This window comes from Lepisosteus platostomus, chromosome 6, assembly GCF_059453375.1.
Source record: "Lepisosteus platostomus isolate fLepPlt1 chromosome 6, fLepPlt1.hap1, whole genome shotgun sequence".
NCBI lineage: Eukaryota > Metazoa > Chordata > Actinopteri > Semionotiformes > Lepisosteidae > Lepisosteus > Lepisosteus platostomus.
Genome location: NC_142616.1, coordinates 40720727 through 40741466, shown reverse-complemented (window position 1 = coordinate 40741466; position 20740 = coordinate 40720727). Strand labels below are relative to the sequence as shown.

Genomic DNA, 20740 nt, shown 5'->3' with positions numbered 1-20740 from the left:
CAAACTTTATAGGTCACATGATCGTCTCTAAATTGCATCCTTTCTTATGCTCTTAATCACTTTCTAATCTGGACATCACATTATGATCACACACCTCTGTTAAAAATGTACAATGTGTATGGAATGTTGATGTTATAGATGTACAGCAAAATAACTGAATCAAAGATGCAAGAAGAGTTTCTAAAATGGAGTGAACACCTCATAAAAGTCTTCAAGAACTATATCATAGTCTCCAAAATATCTCAGAAGAGGTGTGAATGCAGTCAGAAAGTAAGTCAGTCACAAATGTAACATGCTGACTACTTGTGAATTGATATCTGCAATGCTGTGCTATGTTCTTGCTATGCAGCTGCTGAAGGCAAAAATCTTAAAGCTTTCAAAGTTACCCCATGAACATGCTGAGTCTATGCTTTGCAAATGCAGTTTGAAGAATCCTTATCTGTCCCACTTATTCACTTGTTTTCATACAAATAATGTGTTTTGTTGCAATCCATCCATTTTCTAACCACATAATCCAGTAGAGGGTCGTGGGGGAGCTGGAGCCTATCATGTGATATACATCCCAGATGGAACGCCAGTTCATCACAGGGCAGGCATAAGCACAGACAGACATGCACACACTCACACCAGGGACGATTTCCTAGAAGCCAATTAACTACCAGTATGTCTTTGGACTGTGGGAGGATACCATAGTACCCTGTGCAAACTCACGTAAGCACAGGGAGAACATACAAACACCATACAGACAGCACCCCAGGTCTGGAATCGAACCCAGGGCCCTGGCATTGTGAGGCAGCAATGCTAACCACGTGCCACCCAGATTACATACAGTACATATAGCTTTAATCACAAAAATGTGCTGGACTGTATTTAGGATTGGCATTTTTTGCAGCAATGGTTCTGTGAACATAATATGGCATGTTACAGTAGCTGGGATATTACCTATTCATCTGTCTCTATTTTTTATTAGAAAATCTAAACATGAAAATACTTTACTTTCTTACCATTTACAAAAGAGAGGCATAACGGTTAGTCTCAGCAGGTTCATTTCTATAAAGGTGGAGGTTTAAGTGAACTTCCAACTTCTGTTTCTTATTGTTGTTCACAGTTACTGTATCTAGGAGAAAGGTTTGTTTTGTGGTTACTTCTTAAATCTGACATTCATGTAAAAAAATCAGAAAAATAGTTCCCTAATCCAGATACTATTTCTGTTTTATTTTAGTATAATGCCTAGATTTTTACTGGTACATTCTCATTGCCTTTAAACTATGGGTTGCTTTGGCAAATTCCATATGAACCTGTAAAAAGGCTTATGGGATTGTGTAAAAGCTCTTAAAATGAGCACATTTTATGTGAAATACCCTTGTTTTATCAACTATGGTACATAAAACTGACATTATGTTTTGGTCTTGGGTAGTAAAATACATCATTGTACTCATTAAAAACGCAAAACTAGAGACAATCTTATTAAAGATTCTGAACTAGTAAGATTTAGAATTGCAAGCTATTGTTTATGTTGTAGTATTCCCCCGTAATATGTATATTAATTATATATATAAATTCATGCTTTCAACATAAAACCACGTTTTATATCCCTGGTGCTCTATGGCAAATATGCTATCATTCAATTTTTCTTCTCTGTGCTTTTACATCAACCAGGTGAATTATACTGCACTTTGAAAATCATACCAGCTCTTCATTGATCTCGCCCTTTAAAAATGTTAGTGACCACCTACACTGTTGCTTCTAATCTAGCCTCTTTTCCAGTCACAACAACTGGTAGCTTACCGCAGAGGCAGAACTATGAAATACACATGCTTTAGAGGTGAGTTAAAAGCAAACTTTTGACTGTTCCTTTGTGTAAATGATAGAGGAAGGGGAAAAGTAATTGTTTATTTCAGTATGTGCTTAAAGTGTGGATACAGAATCATTATCCCAAGTGGCTACACTTGCTGATTGCTTTTGTTTTTTTGTAGAAGAAAATGTCATTTGCTATCAGGTTGCTGCTCAAAACATGTAAGAAGCTTAAACTTTTGAGCTGTTGGGCTCACAATTATTCCTTTATACAGTAGGTGCTGTTGAGTGTGTGTGGGTGCATGCTGCTTTTGTGTCCTAAGAGAACAATTCTTGGGTTGTGCAAGTCTACTTATTCATGAAGAGGTTCAAACCGTTGTTTATTCTGGTGTTATTTTAGAAAAAATGATGCAAAATACTTATGGGTGCTCAATTATTTTTGTCCTTATTTGTCTTGGACTGTTTGCATGACCAGATCTCATTCATATCCCATTCATATCCCAACCTGATCCTCACTCACCCACATATGTTTTCATATAACATACAGTAGGTTCTGTCAGATGTAACACAGACAGATGAATCATTGGTACAAATATACAAATAATTCGGTAGTCAGGTTGACTGCCTTTGTTAAACAAAATTAACCTTTAATACTTTTCTATTATTATTATGGGGGCATGGATTACAAGGGAATCTGACTTTATTCCTTTGGTTTCATAATTTCTTGACCTTACTGTAGATCCATTGTCTCGTATAGTGTGAATACCATTGCTTCTTTTTTCCTCTCTTAAATGGCAATAAAAGTACAGTATTTATTTTTGCCTTTCTGGTATAAATTTGAGGTGTTAATCTGACCATTGTGTTATCCTTTGTTCTTAAAATATTTTAACCTTAATTTGCATTTAGACTTTTTTTTTATTGTAACCAGAAGTCTAGTTTTATTAACTGTTGCATCTCATTCTCCAGGTGTCATAGAGATCCGCATCTACAGTACATGTAGAAGTATTAATGTCGTTATTGAAGTGCTATTCTTTATTCATCCAAAAGAGACTGGACTTTCATCTCCACATATGAAACAGTGTTTTGGTTCTTATTATAATAAAGTATGAGTTTATTTTACTCGTTTAAAATCTTTATGTGCCATTAATATCATCTTTCAGTATCCTCAGTGTTCATTTCCAATTTGTTTTCTTACATGTGAGATAAAATTTGCACTGCCATTTTTCTGGTCTATTCTGTATATTTGAAATTTGCAACATACTGTACTGTACTAACCTCTGCCTTTGTTGCAAGCAACACTTAATTGCCATATAACACAATATTATCACTGTTGTATTCAGGTCATAAATAAAAAAATCTTTTGTGCTTAACATTTAAATTGTATAAGTTGTTTATTCCAGCGTGCTTGAAAGGTGCTTGTTCAACAACAAAGAAAGCAAATTGTTCTTGCAAACCCCTTCAATTTATAAGTGCCTTGAATCTATGAAACCATGTTTAGTTTCCATGTTCCTTTATTACAGTATAAATATTATCATATTGCAGTAATACTTAATGCCAATTATTACACTAAACTTGGTCAGGATTCTGATTGCTGAATTCTGGACATTCTTGAACTGTTTGTTCAATGTGGATTTAGATACTGTACCCCAATGAGTATGACTATAGTAGTCAAATTGAGAGAAGATGAAAGTGTTGACCAGCTTTTCAGCAAGTTAGTGACAGCATAAGACATAGTCTTGCAATATTTCTGAGGTGGAAGAATGATGTTTTGATAATATGTCAGATGTCAAGCCTGGATCAAATATTTCCTCCAGGTTCTTCAATTTAGATTGAAATTCAAGTACAGTATCAACCACAGATGGAGTAACTGCATTGGGTGATGGGGTATGCCGAGAAGCATGACTTCAGTCTTGCCACAGTTTAAATGAAGGAAATTTTGAGTCATCCATGTTTTTATTTCAGAGATGCAATTAGACAGATCAGAGACAGTCACTTCAGCATCAGCTTTAGCATGGACGTAGATCTGAGTATCATCAGCATAGAAATGATCATTTAGACCATGTGATCTTAATGGCTGACCAAGTGGGAACATGTACTGTTAATGCTGAAGAGTAGGGGGCCCTGAGTCAAGCCCGGAGGAATACCATGCTTAATGAGTCCAACTTCAGAACTGGAAACGCTAAAAGAAACAAAGTGATGGTGAGACTTAAACTAAATAAGAGCAATGTCAGAAACTCATATATACTGTACATACTTGTAAATGTACATATACAGTATACATACAGTACACATAAATACACATACTGTACATGTATGAATACACATATACTGTATATGCACATACTGTACATACCGTATACATACACATACATCCGTCATATACTGTACACATATACTGTACATACACATACAGTATATAAAGACATATTCATATGTACAGTATATATACAAATACACATACAGAAACACATACCGTATATTTATATAGAAATACACATAGTACATATTAACCTACACTTTCCAATAAAGATGTACATACACATACATACAGTATACACAAGCACATACTGTACACATATATATATATATTTGTACATGTACTGTAAGTATACAGTACATACTGTGTACAGATACTGTACATACATAAATATCTATACCTACACATACACATATCATAATAATACATAGTGTTATTTGCAACGAATAATTGGATTTAGCACACACCTCCGTACTAAGTTTTGGACAAGTCAACAAGGTACTATTTGGAGAACATCTTCAGCTTTGAGCTCAATTTCAACAATAAAGAAAGAGCTTTGCAGACAAAACTCTTTGGAGTATGTGTTTAGTATGGTGCCAAGGGCTCAGCATTGTCATTGTTCTAATTAGCACAAAACTGCAGTGGGCTCTGAATCAGAACATTCAGCTGATCGGCAAATAAAAATGTCTTATTGATACTGTACATTGTTCATGTTTATACAGTATATACGTAAATGAATGTCCCTGTCAATTTAATGTTACTTTTTAGTTCAAGAGCTGCATTTATGCTAAAATACACCAGAAGAGGCGTAAGAGATGAGATGTTTTGCCACTGGACCTTTTTTGTTGTGGTGGTAATATTCTAAAAGTGCCGGAGAGCACGATTTGTCGTACAGTTCACAGACTCACTGCAGTCATTGCATGCCTACACACATCGCTATGCAAAATTAAAATTGGCAACGGGGCATCTGCACAGCTTCTTACATCAAAGCCAGAATCCCAGACACTGTTGGTGCTGTTGATTGTACTCATAAACCATTTCACTTTCACAGGCAAAGGAAGGATCCAGTTTACATCAATACGCATGGCTATATTTCTATTAATTGTCAGATTGTGTGCAAGATTTCTCAACGAGGTAACAAGATGGGCTAGCAGTACACAGGGATTTTTGACAAACAGTTGTCTGAAATCAAATTTTGAGGAAGGCTGGTATTGTGGAGACCTCATGGGTGACCACGGTTATCTTTCATGATAGTATCCCCTGACACCTGAACACAATCCCACAACACCACCAGAGCTGTGCTAAAACAGGCATCATAAAAGAGAAAGAGCCTACACTGAAAGAGCCTTTTGGAACAGTGTTTTGCTTGCCTCTCATTTTGTCTGCATACCAGTCCATTAAGAGCCAGCACCATCACTGTGGCATGTGCAGTCCTACACAACCTTGCTATCGACTGGGATGAGACCATTGTTCTGTCTGAAAGACATTTGGCTCCGACTATTTCACCACTGGTATAATTGGACCACAGCCACAGGAGAGAGAAGGGACAGTGCTCCGAAGAACGGTCATAAATGATCATGTTTAAAAAGATGAGATAAGAATTTTTTTTCTTTAACGCACCCTTATATTTGCCTACACAACTTATTCTCCGTGTCTCAAATTCCTCAATATCACTGCTTTCCCCATGAGAACCACAAGCGTAGAGTCCCATCACAATACAAAATAAAACAAATCTTTTCAATTGACACCCAGATGTGAGAGAAACCTTTCAAGACTTACCCACTTATATCTGTACATGTATTTCTTTAATTTTTCTTCACTCCCCAGGATGTCTGAAAATTCTCATACTTAACACATACTTAAGTATCTAGACGCATTGGCTGTAAAATATCTACTTATAAGGATAGAAATTAATAAATAACATTTTTATGAATAAACATGTATTGATAAACTTATTTTTTAATAAATGTGGTGTGACTGGTTAGCAAATGTAGTTAAATATTACAAGTACATGCATTAACTCATTGGAAAGTGATGATATTATTCCCACTATATTTGGGAACAAATTCACCTCAAGATTAGACCGTATGATGCTCTTAGCACACTAGGTTAGCATTAGGTAGATATAGATAGCACCCTATCTGGTGTGGCTAAGGATCTGGGCCTGTGGCTAGAAGGCAGCTGGCAGAGGAATCCTACTCTGTTGGGCCTTAACCCCAGCTGCTCCATGGGTGCCGTATAAGTGGCTGACCCTGTGCTCTTACCCCAAGCTTTTCTTTCCCCGTCTGTGTGCCTGTGTGTCTCATGGAGAGCACGCTAGTGTATGTGAAAAGACAAATTCCAAATACAAGAAATTGTATATGGCCAATAAAGTGATCTGAACGTATCTGTAGGAATGAACCCAGGGTTCATTGAATGCAGGGTGCCAGTGCTGTTAGGTGAGACTAAATGACAGACCAAAATGAGACTACATGGATAGGCTGTGTAATATTAAAGTGTTCCAAATGCAGAAACTTGCCAGTAAAAGCAGCCAGTGCAACATATAGTATATTTATGTGTATGTAGAACTGTAATGCAATGTGCATCTTACTAAATCTGCATTTTCCCCTTTTACAGACGTGGAAGGATTCCGTCCTGGTAGTCTGACATACCAGTGTGCCGCTCTCTCTTCTCATCCCAGCCAACCCTGGATTGAAAGAAACAAAGGCTGATAGGAAATGTGAACTGTAATTGCCAAGAAAGGAGCCCACAATGCCTGTTATACATGGGAACTGACTGTAATCAAAGGCGCTGAAGCCCCAGTTTTTTTTGGTTAAAATGGGTGCCTGACCCATGAGTCACAGTTAAGGAATGTGCCTTTTTGTTCCAAGTTGCAGCAGCAGTGGACATCTGGCTGCTGAAAAATCTTCTTTTTTTTCACCACTTCAAGAAAGAATCAAGTACAGTGGTCTTATTTATGCTAGACAAGACAAGTGATGCAATGGTTTACATGCTGAAGATAGTAGGTATTCTATTTCATTTTGATTTTTTTTTCTCACAAGTAGGTCTAGTGCTTATATTTCATAGTTTAGACTATAAAATATTAATAATATCTTGCGTAATGATTATTTAGCCATATCTACAGTATGAGGTGTGGTGGGCAGGAATAGCATGAACATCATCATTTTGTTTATCAAGTCATCCTCAAGCCCTCTGCTCAGGGACCACACTGCTAGTCAAACCCCTGCTTCTTTCTAGTAGACTTATTCATAGATTATTCACAGATTTGCTGAGGCTTGCAGATTTATGATCTGGACCACAGACAGTCAAAGACTAATTAGAGACCCCCCAAATGTATTTGTTTCATTGAAGTACAATGTCATTGACGTGGCTGGCTGACCTTTCTGTCTACCATTACATCTTCCACTATGCCAAAGAAAGGATTTTGCAAGTTGGAAAACCAAAAGAGTTGTGACCTTTTTTTCTGGAAACTGAAAGGTTCCATATTTGTATGTTTTGCCCAACACAGCGAAGATGGTGACTGCCCTGTATTGTAATATTTTAACAGTCAAATGTATTTCATACTGTTTCATACTCTATCTACAGTACTGTAATTATGGAGAAAATGGACATACAATACAAAGTAGTTATTATAAATTAATAACCCCTGCATATAAATGAGATGCTGCGTATACTGTATATTGCAATGTCGCTGGATGTCAGGCAACCAATAGCCTTCAAAAAGAGCCTTATAAATGTGGATGAGTAGTGGTACCATGCTAGTTTTACAGCATGGTATACACTGGTGCTACAAAGTTTGTGAACCCTTTGGAATTTTCTGAATTTCTGCTTAAATTTGACCTAAAATGTGATCAGATCTTCATCTAAGTCATAAAAATAGATAAAGAGAACCCTAAAAAACAATGAACACACAGAAGAATATACATTTTCATTCATTTTTTTATCAAAATGATCCAACATTAAATGTCTTTGTCATAAAAAGTACTGTGTGTGAACCTACTGTATGCTTTTCTTTCTAGCACCACTGTAAGGATGCTGGGAAGAAAATATGACATGCAGTAATAAGAGGGTAGAAATCACATTTTAGTTAATGAAGGCTTCTCCTATTGACAGATTGAAAACTAGGTTCATATTTCAACCCGTGTTTTATATTTGACTCTGAGATGGGGAGGGTGAAGCTGTTACTATTGACAACAGAAGTGGTTGATGAACTATCCAGCAGTGATGTAAAAAAATGAAAGTTCTTTAGAGTAACTTTTTTTAATGTTAGGTGGCAATTCACAATTAACAATTCAGGACTACTCAACTTGTGGCCATTACAATCAGCTTTATTATTTTTTAACTGATAATTGTCAGCACCAATACAATAATTAAGGAACTGGTTGTATCAAAATTGTGGAAAAGAGGGGCCTCAAGTCGGGCATCTCAGCGTTATTACAACAGTGAAATTTATCATTGTAAAAGAGTGAATTGATGCTTTAAAATGAAGCAAAGAGAAAATTTTGATTGATTTTAAATTATATATATATAAACTAGCTCTTTTATTTTAACTTATTCAACAGTCCACTATAAATCTTGTTTAAAACATTGGGAGAAAAGATAAATTGTTTTCAATTCAGATACAGTAAATTGTATATTTTTCACAGAGCTTAGTTGCTTAATGAACTAACATACTGGGGGTCTTTACATCTTTCACAAGAGATAATTAATAAATGACTTGAAATATGTTCCAGTCCATTAATGCGGTAGAAAAGGATTAAATGAATTTGATTAAATGAGTTCAGACTTTCTAAAAACATTTTGAAAAACAAAGATGAAATTCTTTGGCATGGCACTGAATGTATCTAGCTAGTATAAGAAATTGGGATTTCCAATGAATATTAGTGGTTCTGGTTTTGGTACTTTTGAAGTACTCTATTTTTATTTTGCAGGCTGTCATGTCATTAAGAAGACTAAATCATCCAATTTCTGTACATACAGGTATCCTGTACCTAAATAAAATTGTCGGCATAGTTATAATACTGAGAACCTAAGCATCACAGTACTTTCTTCAAAATACTTTATGAAATTAAAATATATGAATACATACAGTGTTTATATTATATACTTTCTTCAATATTTTGCTGACTTATAATGAGTCAATACATACAGAGAAAAACAAGCAATACTTCCTTGGAAATATTAAGTGCTGTGTATATTAAATGAAACAGACTTTGCACTGTTATTTGTGAAGAAGCAGTTGCTAAAGTTATTAGCTGTCTCAGGTTTAATTACATTAAGTGAAGGTAATCAACTTAATGAATTGGAAACCGAAGCTGATCGATGTGTACAAGTACGGTATTGTGCAGTGTACTGGTTAATAGCTTTTTAAAGCCAAAGGATAATAGCTTTGAGCAACATGCACAGAAGAAAAATGGTTTAAAAAATTGCAGCACTGTAGTTTTAAGCTACAACACCTTTACTCAGGTTACTCTACAGACATGCCCAGTTGCACAAAAGGGTACAAATATAATTATTCATAATTATATATTAATTATATTACTAATATAATTATTTTAAAAAAGGTACTGTATGTGATAGTTCTAAAATAATGTTTTTGATTTTGAAATAAAGTAAATAATTGATCTTTTAACTTCTTCCTTCCATTATTATTGTTATTGTTCTTTTGACCCTACAGTACATTAAATACACTACTTGTAAAATCAAAAGTTAATTTTCAATTTCTATATATAGTAATGTTATTAAGACAGCAGAGATTTGAAAGGACTTACAGAGACAGGCATGTCTGCTATTACTATGTTTGTAGAGCTTGACAAACAAGGATGAAAGTTAAAACTGCAAAAGGAAATATTAAGCATAAAAGGATATTAAAGAAACTTTCAAAACCTCAAATAGCAACCTTAATCCCTTTGTAATATCATCCATCTCTTTCTTAAGAAAAGACAATAACGTCTGTCTAAATAAAGGCCTATACTCAACTGAATATACTCATACTGTATCTTGCTTTGTTATCTTTAACAACAATAATTAACTTTTAATTTTTTTGAAGTTTTCAATCGCAAATAAATCCGGGCTTCGAACTGTGTAAGAAGCGGACTCAGAAGATAGCTAAAATAATATGAATTTGTTGAGAAAATCAAGTACATCAATTCCAAAAGTTGTCAGGTGGAAACGTCATTATAGACTCTTAGAGTGAATGTTATCACCAGAGCAATAGTCCCCTTGGAGAAACCTGTTAACTCAATTTTATGCCTGCAACTGTGGCATGTTTATTTACTCTGAGATCTCTTCCTTCCTCTTGAATTTCTGCCAGGAGGAAAAAAGAACCCTGAAGCAACTGCCTTGTTGGTTTCCATGACCCCTACTTTAGGCTCACATGGTCTCTAACAAAGGCCCTATACCAGTAACACAGTCCCAATGAGCAAAAGGTACTACTGGACTGGTATTAATCTACTAAGAGGCTGAAAAAAATAAATAAAGTAAAGAATTAACATCTTTTTACTAAGAACATTTCTCCATTAATGTGACATACATGACAAGAAGCAGATTTTTTTTCTCCTCATGGGGTTTGGAAGGTCAGTGTTGGGGGACGTGTGATTTTGAAAGCCTATTTTTAGGCTATTCCCACTGACATTAAAAAAAGATTTCTCACACACCGAATGGATGATGGTAAAATTACTCATGGAGTATTGTTAAAAGTCATGTTTTAAATGTCTGGACTTTCCCTCTTTGTGATTTGGAAAAGGTACATGAGGCAAATACTATGTAAAAGTTACACTGATGTGTTGCTCTATAAACACTATAAACAGTATAAATGATGATAATAAAGATTACTGTATATAATATATATAATTTAATAAAACCATTTAATGCTAATTATTTTTTGTTACAGAGTGTGTCAATCAAGCCCTTTATTTACTCTTAGTTAGGGTTAGTTCTTAGTCACTTTTCACAAAGTATATAAACATACAGTAATATGGTCAGAAGGAGCATGTAAAAATGCTTCTGAAATAACCACATGTAAGACTTTGATGGTTAAAATGTTTAGGGAAAAACTGAATACTGGTGTGTATTTTTTTCTTTACACTACCAAGACCAGCAATATACAGTTTACATAATATGTTTATGTTCCTTAATTAATATAGTTTATGACCTTCAGATGAGTTATGCTCCTATTCTTTTTATGCTCAGCTACTAAAAGTTCCCTTTAGTTGCAAAATTCCATATAAATATTCAATACTAAGTGGATTAAAATGTGCACAGTAAAAAGATTAAATGATTAAATCTTTTCATTACCGACCAATGCACCACGAGTGCATTTTGGCCAGCCAATCACGTACTTCGGTACAGCGCGGAGGCTCGTGCGTAGTTACTTGTGGTACGGGTTTGTACCGTGCATTTTGAATGGCTGCATCTGTAGAGACCAAGAACATGTTTTTTGTATAGATCCAGTATATTCACAATTTTAAGAGGGTCACACTTTTAAATTTTTAAAGCTCTAATGGGTCAACACATGTCCTTATACTTTTTTAGTGCAAAGTACAGTAGGTTGGAATCCTTTAACCCAACTAATGATAATCACGATTCAAAGACTAAGATGACATATTCAAGGAATAGTTTTTTTTTAATTCTTTAAATCCATTTTGTTTAGAAGAGCAATGACCGGCATGTGTCATACACTGTGACTGTATTGTATCATTCCCTTCAGTAATGAACACAGTGGCTCTACATGAATCATGAGCAAACCAAACTTTTCATTACACAGTAATTTTATCATTAAGAAGTTTTTTTTTTAGTTTTAGGCTTTTGGAAATACTATACTGTACATCCATCACAAAAGTGATATTTATCTTTTGTTAAATCTTACCCAAACTCTCAAGTAGCACTCGATGATTGCAGTAGGAAAATCTGTAAATTAGATTGAAAACCAAACTACTAATATGAATCACAAAAGACAATTACAACATTGTTGCAGGACACATTTAAATGGTAGTGGAAAATTAATAATTTAAGATTTGTGGCTTTACACTGTTAGCCTTTGAAATGGACAAATTATTTGGTGATTATCTAAAGTACTCACACTGACCCTTCAGAATTTTATGATTGATTGCATGACTGCCCTTTTTTAAATACTTAAATTTAAATACTTTTTTAAATTATATCTTAGTTTTAGAGGGTTCAAAGAGTAAAACATCCCAAAGACCAGCTTCATTGCTAGTCATTCGATCTTAATTTCAAAAGCTTTAGCACAGTGTAGACCCTAAAATAATTTATAAAAGCATGTCCAGAAAAACACCAATACAAACTAGCCCTTTACATTAACAACTTTTTTTACACAAATGACAAAACTGACAATTAGCTCAGGATAAGATCTATGGACCACAGAGTTGTAACTGGATTGGGATTGGGATTAGTTGCCTAAGGCTCTCTGGGCTCTCAACAAAGATGTATCTTCCAGTGCACCCCCAGACTCGCAGTGATGTCATCAAATGAAACTCTGCAAGGCACAGTGGAAGTTTACAGCATACTGTATGTGGGTCAGGGGAATGTATCTGCCAATCCTCACACTCTGTGCCGTACAGCAGGTCTTGCTGTGAGCTGGAAGCTGGAAAGAAAGAGTTGGCAATTCGTCAAATTCAATTTCAGTCTGTATAAAATAAAAGAATGATAATCAATTGTTAAAAAATTAAATGATAATTTGTCACAATAAAATTTCAAAGCAATTTATGATATACGAAGCACATTATTGACAACATTTCTATTGTTACTGTACATAGTATTTCAAAATATTTTATATTCCCTTGTTTAGTCTAGTATCTTGTCATCCACTTTAAGAAAGTCTGGTCTTGCAATACACACTTCAAAACTTAATTTACACCGGTCTTCCCTTTTAGACATTGTAAATTACTGTATATTTTGACCATGATTATTAAATACTGTACTGTATTTAATTACAACTTAGAACTTAGAGGAAAGGTTAATAGAATCCCAGTACACATGGTTTTCTATCTCACAAACCCCTTACAGATAACACCCCTTTCTGTTTTCCACATAGGTATAGACATTCTGTTAGATATTTCAATGTACACATTCCATTACTTGCATGTTCGTGGATTTTGTTGAAACTCATGCCTGTGACATCCCCTAGGGAGTGACACCTTCAACACACCCATAATCTGTTTATGATTTTAAGGGCCCCTGCTGAATAATGGCTTTGATCTTGGTCTCTCACAGCAGTTGAAATGGTTTTGGTAAACTAGCCTCAGTTTGGCTTAAAAAGATGTTGGTACTGTACTTGCTGGGAAAGCTCACATTCCTTTTTCTGTCCTCATTGTTTCCAGGTTTTTTTATCTTGTTTGTGATGGAATGTTTACTGCCTAGTTTTGTGGTGCAGGTAGAGTGGAGGTTCAGTGACCTACTGCTGATGTAGACAGGCAGACTGAATGCCAACAAAATTAATTTGATTTCATACCTAGAGTTTATACATAGAGTTTTTCCCTTTAAGTTCTTCTTGGTAAGAAGGAGGTACACCTGATTTTGTGGTAGGGTGTATTAATATAGACATGGTACTGTACTTAAATATTAAGAAAACAGACAAATAAAGCAGGCAGTACACCTGCTGGTTGACTCTAACAGGTTTTTACTTGACTGGAAAGAGTGTGTGACATTACTGGACAGCTGGTCATTGGAATATAAATTCTGTGTTGGTGTATAAAAATATTCCTACACCATTAGGCTCTATTACTGTACATTCTGTGTTAAAATATAAAGGTATGTTGTCCTTATATAGGTGGACTGGGGTTGTGCTTGGATTTAAAAAGCCCTCAAAAGATCTTGCTTTTTTAGAACATGGTAGGGAAAGGTTTGTTTCTGTTCCTACTTTACTCTCCAAAGAGGCCTGTTGTAAATTCATTTCAAAACTTCACTGAGATTCTCTGTAATGTTTTGCTTTCCTACAAGGGAAATGTAGTTATTGTTTTTATTCTGTATTTAGTTTATGTTCTTTCCAAAATAATAACAAACGTTTTTGAAAATAGAATATATTATTAATTGTTTTACTTTTAGTGCGCATGTCCACTCAATGCCACTCATTGGCTACTGCTTTCAGAAAATTAAAATGCAACGTGTTCAGAAGCAGAATGGAAAAAAAGATAGGAATACTTGTTTGACCTTTGGCCTTTTAACCACAAACACAAGTAGAATGGGTTTGCAATTCTAGAGCTTACATGGGAACAATCTTTGAATGTGTAAAACAAAAGATGTTGCTAGACTATAAGGTAGAGAAAATATCCAAGTTCTGAGATTCAACACAGAAAGGACAGCACTAATCTATCATTTGAAACAATACATCAATGTTATGTACTGTATTACTATAGCAGATATAATTTACTAAGCACACAAATCCTGTTCTACGGATTGGTGAAATAGAACTTCTGAGCAATTACTATATTTTTAGACGTAATATTTAAATACATATGGGTAATGAGGTTGAAGCGAGACCATATAGGGGAACAGTTCAGAACAGATTAGAAACTTCTAATCATTAGTAGTCTCCATTATAAGGGATCAGCATTGAGGTTATAAACCATTATGGATGTGAAACAGTGACATCAAAGCCCCGTTAGCAGGAGGGTCCAGAATAAACACTCAGATGCTTCTGCACACATGAATGACTGCATTTTAAATAAGAATTAGAGTTTTTGAGTATGGACTACAGGCCAAGAGATGCTCTGTTGTTCCAAGCTTCCACTGACGCCAAAGACTAGAATCAATAGAAAGCTGTTTTATGTGATCTTTGCTGAGTCTGAATTCAAGACTCCAAAGGAGATTACTGTATGTCTAATAATTAGCTTAATGTACATGCCTATGCTCCTCTGTCACTTCCACACTAAAATATTACATTTAAAATATAAGTGAGATTCCTGTCTAACCTCTGTAATTAACACAAGCCAAAAATAGCATATGACGTGACATCATGTTACCTGTTTTTAGTCTGTGGTCATGTAATTATGAGACATCTTCAGCTAGTCTGAAGTCACTGCTTGGAAATCCCAGCTTTATGTATAAAATCTTACATTCAGCATGCAGAAGCTTGTACTGTAACTGCAGTCTTGTAACTGTGGAAGAGTTTCGACTGAACACTGTATACTGTACATTATGATTCAGACAAATCGTTTTTCAATATTTTTTGTGAAATTTGGTGTTAAGCACCTTTTCAGTCTACAGTGTAGGTTTGTAGTACTGCAATAAATTTGGTTTATAGAATACTTCCACTTGTATTATGTTTGTGTAGCATTCTTACCATGTTTTCTCAAGCTAAAAAAAAATCCCTAAGGGCCATTCATCGAGAAGCCAAGACTTTTTTTATTTGGCAGAGGAAGAGAAAGACTCATTTCTGGGAATGTTTTTTTACTAATCAAAACAATTAAAGTACAATAAAAAGTCCTTAAGAAACATTTTTTATTTATTACGTTCCCTCACCCTCCATGTTTTTCTAAATGTTTATCCAATCTGAGATACCATCAGAGCACAATATTAAATATACCAGCTAATAAAAACTTTTGGGACTGGTAACAACAACAACAACAACAACAACAACAACAACAACAACAACAACAACAACAATATTCTACTTCCTATTATTTGATAACAGTAAAGTTTACTTTAAATGCATTCAGTACAGTCTAGCTCTCGGTTCCTCTAACACTTTACATTACTTTCGGATACTATTGTATTTTTATTAGGTTCTTGCTAATGCGATATTATCCTGAAGTTCTCTTAGTTAGGTACTGTATCACGTATTATATCGATTACCTCTCATATTAAAGAGAAAAAGAATTAATACAATTGTGATTATAACTCGAGAACTAACTTATCCAAATTAACACTGCAACTGGGAAGAGAGGAACTAGCCGACGGACCAGCTGTAGCAGATGCAGAGATGACGCTCAGAGAAGGAGGGGCGGTAAATGTGAAACCCTGAGAAAATAGCCCAGTGTAAGTGAGGGTTTTCTGAGAGCGAACAGCTATATTGCACAGACAGTACAGCATCAAGCGGTGTTGCAGGACGGACAGTCTGATAGCGACTTCAGGCTTGTTCTAAAAAAGGCAAAAGAAGAAAGCCTTGAACTCTGACTGGAACAGGGATTCTTCTTCGTGTCTGTCCATATGGAGAAGCATAAAGGTAACGGTAAGAAAATGTTAAAAATGTTCCTGTCTTCCCCAAGTTTTAAGAACTTCAATACGCCATCCCCTTGCTAGTTCTGTTTTGAGAATACCACCTCTCACTGCTGTCTACCGTGAAATGTAAAAGATCGTGATCAACTGATAACATTGCGACATAATTACTAATGACCCACAACGGGACAGCACATGAGCTGATCGTTTGATTCATTCGGTGACTGCAGAAGAACGTGAGGATTGTTAAACAAGTCACTAATGTTGTGCGTTTTCAAAAAATGTTCGCTGAATGCAGCCATTCAATATGTTACTCTACTGTTGCAGTGCAACGTTTCTGTGGAGAAGAGATGGGTGACTCCTTTCTTGAAAGAGTGATTTAAAATGCTTGTAGAATGCATTGTCACCGGTGCACTTAGAGGCTGCTTGTTCTGAATATGTTTCTGGCACGCCCCCATCCCCTATCTTGTTGACAGCTTTTATTTAGATTCCCTGCAATTCTAGACGTAGGCATATTCATCGTGTAGAATTTTAAAGCATCGAAAGTTACTGGGTGGGAAGTGAGGAGAAAGTAAATTCATGTGCGGCACGACAAGAATTGGAATTTTTTCTCTAAAATTATTTTTGAGTGCAAATGTTCAGATGTTTCGCATGTATAATCACCCTTTGGAATTTGGAAGCGTGGGAGTGCGTGGTACATACATTTTGTTTCTGTTAAAACTCAAAACGGTATGAGAGTCAGATGCAACTGCAATAGCAAATGTCAGCTACGGGGGCAGTTGGTGTAGCCTTTTCTGTTCAGCATATTATAGATCCTTCATGAACAGCAACCGTAAAACATCGCTATCTGTAACTTGATACATACTGTATGTTATTTGCTGAACATGCCATATTTATGGTGCCTATCCCAAAGACATTTTGGTATTTCCCGGGTTATTGTTTTTTTCTTTAATTTGTTGTGTTTTGTTGCAATAATAAGAATGCCTTTCTTCTGTACTGTCCTTTTATGTTTGGTTTGTTAGTGGTCTTACTTTTTGTTACTGGTCCTGTTAACTTGGTATGTTTATTCAGACTCCCACAAAATTATACTTACTGTACAGTAACACCATCAGAGAAGCATTATATTTCATAATAAGATAGCAAGGTTGTTGTCACTATCATATACAGTATTGAGAAAAGATTTAGTTTATGTCTGGCCTTTGAATATTTAGTTTATGTCTGGCCTTTGCTTTGAAATGTTACACCATTTTACAGTACATGTTCAGTTGTGATTTGTCCTTCTGCACATGAACAATGCTTTTCTTAGTTCTGCCTGGCTTTGTTGTGTCTGTTGCTCTTTGGAAGGAATATGGTTGATATTGGATGGTTTTTTTTTATTGGATTGTACTTTTAGTACGCATTTAAATCTGGGTACATCTTAGTAATCGTTAAACTTCTTGGACCAAGTAATTCAGGTAATTGGAACATGGCGCTGCTGCCGTTGGTGTCTGGGCCACAACTCCTGTCTAATCCCAATGAGAAAAGAGAAGTGAGCCATCCATCTCATTAACTACTAAAGAAAAAAGTGACTGTCTCTCTGTTCCCAATGGTCACTAACAGTTATGGGGTTTAACATGAACATACAGTAACTTAATTTGGAATTTGTTATGCTTGTACCACTTACATAGAGAGTATTAAAGATAACAGTATACCTAAAAGCAGTTCAGATGTTATCCTTTTATTTACCGATTAATATAAGAATTAAGGCTTTGAAGGTTGCGATTAGAGTTAAATTACAGATTTGAACACCTTTATGTACAGATTGTCAGTGTGAGGGGTCAACTTTATTAATGGTTTTACTCATTTTCAGTGAGGAAACCTATACAGTATCTCTTCAGAGATTCAAGGATGATCCATGTTTTTCTATGAGCAGTATATTTAGTGAGGAAATAAATTCTCGTCACTGGTTTTACTGTCATCCTTGAAATAGGTAGAACAACTGAATGCTTTATGAAGCACTTTCTCATTCATATTCTAAAACAGGAGATGATATATGGACATAACTTACTACTTGTTTATCGTGTATCCTTGAATATGATCAAGTGTAACATATAGTTCAAGAAACTCTTGCTGCTTCATCTTTAGGTCATTTGTTGTTCAGATACAGTGTCTTGTGAAGGGCAGTGTATGCAATCTATTGTAAGTCCTTAAGCAAGAAGGCTTGGCTCAGACCTGACCTTATTGATTGCATTAAGAGAAGACTTAGTAGTTTATCTCGAACTCAGCTCTGGCTGTTAATGGTAATTTATTGGTGCTTTTGAAGACCAGAGGCTTTCCCTTGGATGTTGGAATGAACTTGTATTTGGGGACACAATCCCCAGAAAAAAAATTAAGTTAATGCTGAAGGTCTGATTCTTAATATTAAGATGATTAATAACACTGATTCCTTAACAAGGTTATACTGTATTTTCTTAGTTATTTTGTTGTAGTTTGAATGTATACAAAGAAAAATAAATAATCATGTCATCATTGCTACATCACTATGATAAATACCAGTTAGAAATTAAGTGTTGCTGAAATTTTGCTTTTTTTCAGTTTGCACATTGATATCCTTATTTATTAGGTATTTAGTTAATTCATTGATTAATTAGAATTCGTTTTCTGTTTCATTGAGATTAGAGAATAACCTCTTAAAACATGGTTGTCTCTGAAGAAGTCCTTTCTTCCCTAGGAAGGTGGATCAGTCTCACACAGTGGTGATTCATCAAGTCTTGCAACCTGTCTTCAGTTTTAATTTTCAATCACGTTTCCCCTCAAGAAAACTCAATCCAAATAACTTGTTCGTTGAAATCTCATATAATGATATTTACCTTGGGTATCCAAAGGTTGTGTATTTTGTTGTATCAATGTCATTAATATTTAACTGAAGACTGACAGGAACAAAGACTTTTAGGCAGGAGACAGCAGTCAATAGACAGAAGCATATTTATAGTATAATTAGCATTAAAGGCAGTTGTACCTTTTACTTATTATTATTAAAAGTGAGATGAGCTTATTACTATTTACTTGATTTATGTCAAACTTTCTTGATAAATGAAACTATTAGTGATTGAGTCACAAGATATTAGTTTTTTGGTGAGCATTGCTACAGTATTTACCTAGAGGCAGAGCAAAATCATTTCAATGGTTAAACTTAACTCTAATACCAGCCAACATCTGTGTCTACTTGAGAACTACTTGAAGGTGTTGCCAAATGTCTAGTGGAAGGAAAGAGAACTGTTAGCTCTCCTGAAAGTACAAAACAGTACTGTCACAAATTACTTGAACTTGATACAGTATCTGGGATCTGATCTGTCCGGTTTCCTCTTCTTTGTTTCTAAAATTAAATCCTGCTGGTTGTTCAGATTATGGTACAAAGAGACTATAAGCACAAACAAAAAAGGGGGTTGTGTTATTCTGAGTTATTTTTTAATATGAATTGAAAAACAGAAGCAAACATTCCTTACATTTTTAATATCTACAGATATCTAGTACCATACATCTTAACAGTGATTTAAAATGAGTAGTTTTCTACTTCATTAAAGTCCTAAATAGAATCTTGGCAAAAAATGCAGGAAGTTCAAGTAATTAACAAAGATTATTTTTAATCATATTCTGGCAGTCTAATCTATAGACCAAGTTATTTGTTTTCATTTTGCGGTTTAGAATGCATTTTGATTTTTTTTTTGCTTCCAAAAACAATACAATTTGGAAACATTTGGTATTTAATAAAAAAACATTTTAATGTTGGGCATTATTTTAATAATAGGACATTGTTTTGAAACAGAGATCTGTGTTTGGTGAAAGGCTAAGAGTTCGTTGAATTGATTAAAATAATCAGGCCTAATATTTAAAATGCATATTTCTTTCTAGGTTTTGATTAACTTCAGATGAGGTCTGGCTTGCTATTGAATCTTCTCAACATGTAAACTTATATTTGTTTTTGAGAGCTCTTTTCAAATATGTTGTTTAAGTTTAGATCCATTTCTTGAGTAAGTGAACTTGTCTGGTTGTAGGGTTTTTCTTAATGTGGGGAGATTAAGTTGCTGTACTTGAAGGCACCTTGAAGAAAGGCAGACCAGCACGCGCAAGCCATTGATGAGTCTCTTAATGATGCTGCGTCTCATTTCAAGCAGATAACAGCATCCTCATGCCGTCAGCGATGGGTTAGAGAGGAGAGACTAATAAGAAATAGGGGGGCAAAAGTATTTGAACTAGGGAGCGACACACGGTGATATCCTCTGCATTAATTCCAGGAAACAGATGACTATAAAAATGATGAAAAGAACTTTATCCTGGTTTCTGGTGTGGGTCATTTACTTTTCACTCCGAGCAGCGTCCTACAGGTTTCATCAAGCTTTTATGCATTTAAAACTCAGCAGGTTTCACAGTCTAGCATCTCAAGACTTAAGATGGTGGGATTTTTTTTTCATTTTTACTCCCCCTGGGGGAGAAACAAGCCAAGTTCACAGGCAGTGAAATCCAGCGTGTGGG

The 20740-nt window shown here is 35.2% G+C and overlaps 1 protein-coding gene across 2 annotated transcripts in view; it reads left to right on the top strand.

The window, feature by feature from the left end:
• Window positions 1–16042: 16042 nt before the first annotated feature.
• afap1l2 (actin filament associated protein 1 like 2) overlaps window positions 16043–20740 on the top strand; it is an 81584-nt gene continuing 76886 nt past the window's right edge. Inside the window, exon 1 of one of the 2 annotated variants that reach the window (XM_088635855.1) lies at window positions 16043–16241. In XM_088635855.1, coding sequence (XP_088491981.1) covers window positions 16220–16241 — 22 coding nt within the window. In that variant the 5' untranslated portion in view covers window positions 16043–16219. The remainder of the gene's footprint in view (window positions 16242–20740) is intronic. The other variant, XM_088635856.1, reaches the window with a different exon arrangement.